This window comes from Crocodylus siamensis, chromosome 2 (assembly GCF_052110815.1).
Source record: "Crocodylus siamensis isolate JL-2025a chromosome 2, ASM5211081v1, whole genome shotgun sequence".
In the NCBI taxonomy this organism is placed as follows: Eukaryota; Metazoa; Chordata; order Crocodylia; family Crocodylidae; genus Crocodylus; species Crocodylus siamensis.
Window position 1 is genome coordinate 239,973,569 of NC_143396.1, and position 8,543 is coordinate 239,982,111.

The window sequence follows — 8,543 nt, forward strand, 5'->3', positions numbered from 1 at the left end:
GAGCTAGGATTGTGAAAAGTTGGGGTGCAGGTGGTGTGCTGCCACGTAACACAAGACACCTTTTTCTCCAGTTAAAACCTATAAGCTTTACTAATATGTTAGGAGTCTAGCAGCTGTATCCTTCAATTTAAGGTGGAAGCAAAACCAAATCTCACTTCATTGGAAAGAGTTAAAAAAACCCAACAATCGGCCGAGCTGTGAAATAGGAGCGGCATTACCAGGAGACGCAAAGAGAGAGCAGAACTGGGGAGGAGAGAATTTGCTTGGGGAAACATCAAGACCGGTGGCGATGCGTAGGGGATGCACGAGCACCCCGAGAGTGCTGGTGCACCCCCCCCAGCCAGCCAGCGGTCCCGGGGGGCAGGCGAGAGCGCTGGTGTCCCCCAGAGCGCCGCCCGCCCGGCCGGGGGCGGGGGCGCAGAAGCGGTCCCCTGTAGCCAGAAGTGCCAGCAGGGATCCGCCGCGTCGGGACCCCTCCCTCCACCCCGGTTGCTAAGTGCCCCCCCCTCAGGGGGCGCCAGTCTCCCACGGTCAAGACCTTTAAGGAGGAAGAGAGGGTTGCTGATCGAAGCTAAGAAGAGATCCGGGATCAGCCATGAACTCAAGTGACTCCCGCAGCACTGAGCGCTGCCTATAAACTCCGGGTGGAGCAGAAATCAACGTGGGGAGGGGAAGGGTGCAAGTGCCCCCCACCCCCAGCGCCATCGGCCCCTGCATCCTGACGCTTCAGTCGCCGCAGGGGCCTCCAGCCCTAGTGCCGGCGCGGGATGGCGCTGCTGGTTCCTGGAGAGCGGCGCCGAGCTGGCTCCGCGGGCCGGCCCGGGCCTGGGCTGTGCGGTGCGTGAGGGCAGCGCGGAGCCCGGCAGCCGCAGGGGGAGGCGGGCGAGCTCGGACGTGGGAACGGAAGTCTCCGGGCCGGGTTTCCCCGCGCCCCGCAAGCCCCGCGCTATCCGGGGGACGGGTTTCCGCGGCGCCCACGCGGCAGGCGGAGGACGGCGGCGCCGCTGCTGCTGCTTGGCGGGGCGGGGCGGGGCAGGCTGGGCTCCCCAGCGCGCCCTGGGGCACTAATCCGGGTGCCCGGTTTCCAGCGGGGCTGCTCAGTGCTTTGGTGCCCGCCAGGCCCGTGCTGCGTTTTCGTGGCCAGCTGCAGGCTCCGGGGCAGTGCAGTGCGGGGTGGGCCCCCCTGCCAAGCCGGGGGCTGAAGGTGGGAGGTTGTCAGTGCCCTAGGGCTGTTGTTGTGGCAGCCTCCCCTCCGCTCCCCTCCGAAATTCAGACCTGCCTCTTGGTCCCTGGGTTTTGCTGCGACTTCATTCGGTTTTTTGCTTCCTCGGACGTTTTCCAGCACTTCCCGCACCTCCAGCGGGGCAGGGCGGGGGCTGGGCCCCCTTCTGCTTTGCGCCAGCCGCTTTGTTGATGTGGGTGAAGGCTGCGTTTCTGCTCAACCCTGTTCTGGAGGAGGGCAGTATGACATTTTTGCCCATCAGAGATATAGGCGCAATGTCTTATTTTCTCTGCGTGTCACATAGCTTCTCATATCAGCAGCCAGGCCTGTGTTTTCATGTTTGATGCTTCATTTGACAAGAGGCACATTATATTTCGATGTGTATTTTACCATGGCCTCAGCCTTTTTTTGTTTTTCGTGCTTGTGTTTGGCAGACTAAATGTTAGTTTTAAGGTACAGCTGACGGGCTAATGGTAGCTGGGCAGAGCCTTTCGGTGCTGAGGCACAGCCGAGTCTGAGTTGTGTTGGGAAACAGATCGTTATCCCCCTCACTTCCAGGTTCCTCCATAACCTCGTGACTAGGATGAAAAGTAGCAGCAGTCTCCTTGGATTGCCGCACACAGGCTATTAGTACAGGAAATTGCAAACTTTTCTCTTCCCTCATCTGCACAGGCAGCAGGTTCACTCCCTAGAGATCTTGTTCTAAAATGATTGACTTTCATTCGTGCATGAACTTTCCTTGTTAGACTGGGAAATACTTCCACTTCTTGGTTGACATGGGGGGGTTGGGAGAGGAATGAAGGACATGACAGGTGCCAAAATACAGGGAAGTAAATGTTGTTTCTGTTGCTTCAAGTTCACATTGCTGTTTACCTTCATAGATTTTGCTGCATTTTTGCAAGACAGTGCTTGTTACTCGTAGTGAGTGTGAAGTATGTATTACACCCAGAGTGAGAATTTCAGGCTGTTCAGAACAATATTAGGTAGAAGTAATCAGAGCCTTAATGTTTTAATGTTCAGATTTCAGGAATGAGTAGCCAAAAAGTTGGCTGTACACAAAATATGTATCTGGTATAACAAGTAAGATAACTTTTAACATGATATGGCAATCAGTTTTTTAAAATGTTGGTGTCTAGAGTTAGCCCTGCACTTTCAGATTTAAACAGCTAAGCAGATATCTTGATTTATGGAGCAGCTACACCTTCCACTGACTTAAATGAGCCTGTTAACAAAAAGAAGCATTTTTTATTTGAAATGACCAGATTGGACCCTTATTTTGTAATGTAATTGTGTACAAGATCTCTTTTTCAGTGTGGTACTTTTGTCTCTATTTCTGGTGTCAACCTCTGGAGTACATGAACACTCTCCTGACAAGTAAATTAGATTTGTATGATGACAGCCTTAGCTGACAAAGAATCTTTACTTTTCTTCCTTTCCTGGTAAAGGAAGCTACTTTGAGACAAAATTACTTAGCAAGGTCCAGCCTGCTCCTTCCCTTAGGTTTCCCTTATGTGGCTATATAAACCTCAGTTCTCTCAGTGACTGATCTAGCACAAACTAGACAGCATTTACACGCTGATGTCTTGTGCTTCCCAAGAAATAGTGCACCAGCAGTTTGGGAGACGGCATCTCCTAAGAGTTTGGCTTTGGGAAGTCTTGCATTTTGACAGGAGGGCTGAAGCTGGAGGGTATTTAAAATGGGGTGGAAGAGAGGAAAGGAAATTTCACAGAAGCCAACATCCACTCTATAGCATTTCTAAGCTCTGCTAAATCAAAGAACTCTACAAAAATGTATATACCCAGATACAAAGCATCTTTGATGTACAGGAACTTTTGATGTCAAGCCCAGAAAGAATATGGGGTCATATCAGTTAGAAAGGGAAACATCCTATTGGATTTCTTTTCAATATGGTTCTTCTGAGCAATCTCTGATGCACTAGACCTTTTATGTACTCTGTGGGAAGTGTAAGTACAGCCTGTTTCCTTCTAACTCTCATAAAATATGGCAGGCTTTTTCTCAATGCAAAATATCTTTTTAGATATTTCTTTCGAGTTTAGTAGCTCAGTTGAGAAGTATTACTTTTAGGGGTGCTTTCTGCGTGTGGTGATTAGAAGCAGTGCTTTGAGCGACAGTGACTTCCTTAATTTTCCTGCTTTTCAGCAGAAAATATTTTCATGAAATATTGTGTTTACTTGGTGTACAAGATGAATATGTGTAAATTATGGTGGATAGCATTCACATATACAACATGAAATTATTTCATAGGCAGTAACACTCATTGAAGAAGGGGGATACAATGGATTACAGAGACCTTCACTGTGCTGATGGTTCACGTAAAGGCCAGTTGGGAGAGAGCAAAGGTCATTATTTCACTCAAAACTCTTAACATTTTTCTAATTTCCACCCTCTGCAGCCTCCACAAGGAGGCTGTAACCTTGCGTTTAACCGTGCTTTTCTTCCTACAGGGACGTGGTTGCTGTGGACAAAATCAGAGACAAAGTTGAGATGTTGGTGAGGTGCAGCAATGTAAATGGTACCTTCTCTCAAGTTCAGACTTACTGGCCTTGTAATTTAGCACTCCTCAAAAATGCTATAGTCCTTTAATTATTATTTTGGGGTCTAGGTTATCCGTCTTTTTCCTGTTCTCGTCATCTCAAATTTTTACATCTCCTTTATTCACAAAGCTTCTTACAACTAACTAGCAGTTACTCCCAGCTGTAGTGGAGTATACTGCATAGACTTTTAAAAATAGAACAGCGTTTTATTTTCTTTGTATTATAGTTGAAATTTGGTATAATTATTTTGAAGAAAAAGCATTTAAATGCATATTCATTAGAGAATAGATGACTGTTTTCTTATGTAGAATAGTCCATTTTCCCTTAATGTGTTTTTCAGTATGTTTTTTGTTATTGGTCTGTTAGTAAGAAGTTTTTTAAGCTGAGTAAAACTGACCTTATTCTAGTTAACCATTGTCTCTTGTTTTTTTCAAATGGCAAACCACACTAATAGCTACTAAAATAATCTAAAATAATACCCTTTTTTACTGTTTTAGGGACAGGAATTCAAGAATTGTTCTCCAAGATAAGTTGCTGCTGCTACAGCCTTCCTTCTTAGTGTGCTGTTGAAAATCTCACTTGAAGTGTTCTTCTGAAGAAATCAACCAGGATAGGAGTGCTTTTTTCTTTTAAAACATGTTTAAAATACAACAGTGTGTAACAGCTAACAGGATACCCAAGAAAAGACCATATATGTGTGATCTCTGCTACAAACAGTTTGAAACGCCTTCCAAATTAGCTAGGCATTATCTTATACACACTGGTCAAAAGCCATTTGAATGTCACATGTGTCATAAAACTTTTAGGCAGCTAGTCCATCTGGAGAGACACCAGCTAACCCATAAACTGCCTTTCAAATGTAATGTTTGTCTTAGAAACTTCAAGAACTTGATCACGTTTTTAAAGCATCAGCAGCTTCATAATGAAAACTACCAGAGTAATATTAAGCAAACAAAATCAGTGGATACCAAGCAAGATAGGCTGGTGTACGGGAAGTCTAGATATTCCATTTGCCAAAAATCATTTGCAACAGAAGAGAGGTGGATGCTGCATCAGTGCACAAAATCAGATAATCTGCATAGTGCCAGAAGGAGGAAAAAAACTCATATGTGTGAAACCTGTAACAAGATGTTTCCATCACAATCTAAACTAGAAAGACACTTTCTTATTCACACTGGCCAGAAACCTTTCACGTGCTCCTTGTGTGGTAAATCTTTCAGACAGTCAGCCCATCTGAAAATCCATCAGCTCACACACACAGAAGAGAGGCCTTTTCAGTGTTGTTTTTGTCAGAAGGGGTTTAAGATACAGAGCAAACTCCTGAAGCACAAGCAACTCCATGCCAAAAATAAGACTTTTTCGAGTATCCTTTATAAAGCAAAGAGTCCTAAATATCCCAGGCTACAGAACCTGCTGGAAAGGAAAAAGGATAATGTTGAGAGTGTTAATGCTGATGAGTCCCAGGAGACTGACCCGCTAGATGTTTACTCCATTTATATTGTACCTTTTCAGTGCCCCGTGTGTGAGCAGTGTTTTGAAACGGAGCACATTCTAAATTTGCACAAATGTTTTTACCCCAAAGATGGCAGGAATTCAAACAGTGGCATGGCAGCCTACAAGCACAGAACTAGCATTAAAAGTAAAATCCTGATGAAGCTTAAGTGTACTGGAGAAAAGGCACTGGATTCTTCTCTGTCTGACATAAAAAGAATGAAAACAAGTCACTTTAAAAGTCATGACCTGGTTGCTGCAAGCAAACAGCTTTCTGATCAGAATGCTTCTAAAGCTCCTAGGAACTACCACAGCAAGCTTGTCATGCATAAGACAATTAGCAATAAAAAGAAAAGAACATTTACTGTACCATTACCCTGGCAAGAACACCTGCAAACTCACAAATTAGGAATTAATTTAAAAGGTATGCTTACTGGCGAAAGCATGTTAAACATGGATGATTCAGTGCATAATAAAGATGATTCTTTTTATGGTTCATCAGATGATGGTTTCTTTGATAATCCAGAAGTACTTCACTGTGCTTTTTCAGCTCCCACTGAAAATATCCATAGTAGACACAAAGTGTGTAAATGTGACAGATGTGAAAAAATCTTTCCTTCTTCATCCAAACTTCAAAGACATTATCTGATTCACACGGGACAGAAGCCCTTTGCCTGTAATGTTTGTGGGAAGACATTTAGACAGTCAGCTCACTTAAAAAGACATCAGCTCACCCATACTGAAAAGAGACCATATAAAAGCCCTGTTGGCCAGGTGGGATTTGAAAATCTGAACAAACTTTTCAATCATCAGGGAGATCACATCGAATTTAAGTCTTCTCAGCCTGTGGGTTATTCCCAAAAACCTTCACAGATATCTGGCTTTTAAGAATTTGAGCTGATGCAGCCAAACCAAGCAGCTGAAATCAAAGTTGAGATAGAGTCTGGGGACTTCGTTCTTGATACCAGCAATAGACACACACAGCCATATTTGTGTAGCAAATCAGTAGAAACAGAGGAAAGCCACTATAGTCACTGGTATGATTTTTCTGGGAGTACAGAAGAAAGTGAAGCTGTTAAGATGTTGTATCAATGCAGTGTCTGCTTTAAAACTTCTAAGTCACCTTCAAAACTTGAAAGACACTATTTAATGCATGCTGGATAGAAGCTATTTGAATGTTCAGTTTGTGGTAAAATTTTCAGACAGGCCCTGTGTTTGAAAAGGCATCACCTTACTCACTTTAAAAAGAGATCACGAAGATGGAATGTTGACCAGCGCTCCACTGAGTGGAATAACAACTGCCATGGGGTATTTTGTGTTGAATAGAAAGGGATGGTGTCTGGTGAAATGATGTTGTGAAAGTATGAAGTGTCTTGATTACATAATTATTACAAGTCTGAAATTAGGTTGAATTTTTTTATGGAAAGAGGCTACTACTTATGGCTATGATCTCATGAAAGGTTAATTTACTTATGTTTAGGGTGTCCACTGAGTATATTCTGTGATGAAAATGAGCTGATTGTAGAAGATTCTAGTGGTTTTAAAAATAAGTTTATAAATACACATGGCTATTGCATTGACCATGTTACAGGAAATGTGTAGTGCAGTATAAATCACAAGTGTTAAAGGTTGTGCCTCTTCCCGTATCTAGACTTAGTATTTCATGACAATATGCTGTCTGACTAAACCTAACAAAAAGCAAAGGCCAAAAAGCTGTCCTCAGAGTATATAAAAAGGCCCCCTTTAATTTGGTGTTACCACCTCCATGTATATTGCAAATATAGGATGCATGCTGCACCTGATTGGTGCCTTATTTTCAAGTTCTTGTTTCTTCTACAGACAAGGTGATGCCAGAAGAAGCAGGCAAGCGCTAGATAAAGCAGAAGTAGAGAGGAAATTCTAGAGAGAAAAATCATTTTTACATTAGTAATATAAGGTTAATGGAGAAAAATGCTATTTACTTTATTTGTGAAGTGCTTTGAAATCTGTTGATGGAGAGCAGTGTATAAAATCTAGGTTTCTTATTTATTGTTATATTATTAAACAAATATACATTAAAATTGCAAAGTTTGTTTGAATCTATTCAACATTGTACAACCTTGCTGGGGTCACCTGACCCCAGTTGTCTTTCCTGCTTGGTGCAGGGGGGCTGGACTCTGATCTTCCCAGGTCCCTTCCAGCCTCACAACCTATGAACCTATGAAACTTCATTTGCTTCTAACTGGCCTTCTGGTCATTCCACATAATACTCAAGTATTTTTCAAGGGAAGTGGATAACTTAAGCTCCCAGTTGTATTCAGGTTGCAATGTTCTTAATAGTTTTTCTCTCCATTTTTATATCCTATAGTTTTTGCTCTGTCAAAAGGAATTTTGGGGGACAGCCTCTTTGTTTCCCAGTGATACTGCAGTACAAATTAAGGAAATATTCCTTATGGTGGGATAAGATGATAAGTGACAGCATTATCAGGAAGTTGTATCCCTTTATATGGGACTGCAAGGGACAGCTAATTCAACTCAAGTAGATCCATTTTTGCATTAATAAAACCTGCAGATGCAGTCTGAAATTTCTGACTCCTATGCCCCTTGTGCTGGTAGAATGGATGAAAAATTGATGCATTGGTTAAACAGACTAAGGAAACTATTTAGCATAAGTAAAAATAAAGTTAGGGTTTGTTCTTCCTTTAAAAGAAGTTGTCTTCTGCCTTCTGTTTTTATTTGCTTATGTGACTTTTGAAGTTGAAATATAAAGTTTCCAACTATATCCTAACTAACACAAAAATTATAACATTAAACCTGTTTAAATCTATCCAGAATTATTATTTTTTAAATCTTTGGACTGATTTTTTGCAGTCTGTCAAGTAGCTAACATATATTGCAGTGGCATAAGCTGTGTTTGGTTTGACTGAAGTGAGGTTATTTTTTTGTCCCCATCCTGAAATAATCTCCCAGTTTGGGAGAGAATAAAATTAAAAAGACAATGTGAAACAGTCACTTGCTGGTATTTTTATATAAGAGTGAGTGTTCCATTAACTTTAAGAATCACTATTGGTTATATATTTAAATTCTTTCTCCATATTCTTTTTATGTTGTTTTGTTGAAAGACAATATTATATCAAATGTTTTGAAGGTGTGCTGTAGAGCTCTTTTGAAGTATGTACAATAAACCATTTACTTACATTGTATCTCTACTAATACTTGTATTGTATCTCTCAAGTGAAGGGTCTACAGCAGGGGTGTCCAACCTTTTTGAATATGGGGCCAGATCATGAACTTT

General features: G+C 42.3%; 1 protein-coding gene across 1 annotated transcript; it reads left to right on the plus strand.

The window, feature by feature from the left end:
* The first annotated feature begins 1,224 nt into the window (after positions 1-1,224).
* Positions 1,225-8,075, plus strand: ZNF770 (zinc finger protein 770). The gene is made up of 3 exons (XM_090033520.1): positions 1,225-3,583; positions 3,689-3,756; positions 4,276-8,075. The coding sequence occupies exon 3, from the start codon at positions 4,415-4,417 to the stop codon at positions 6,155-6,157; it is 1,743 nt and encodes a 580-aa protein (XP_089889646.1). The 5' UTR covers positions 1,225-3,583; positions 3,689-3,756; positions 4,276-4,414; the 3' UTR covers positions 6,158-8,075.
* Positions 8,076-8,543: the final 468 nt, after the last annotated feature.

Coding starts and splice junctions, on each gene's coding strand:
- ZNF770 (XM_090033520.1), top strand. CDS start 4,415: ATGTTTAAAATACAACAGTGTGTAACAGCTAACAGGATACCCAAGAAA.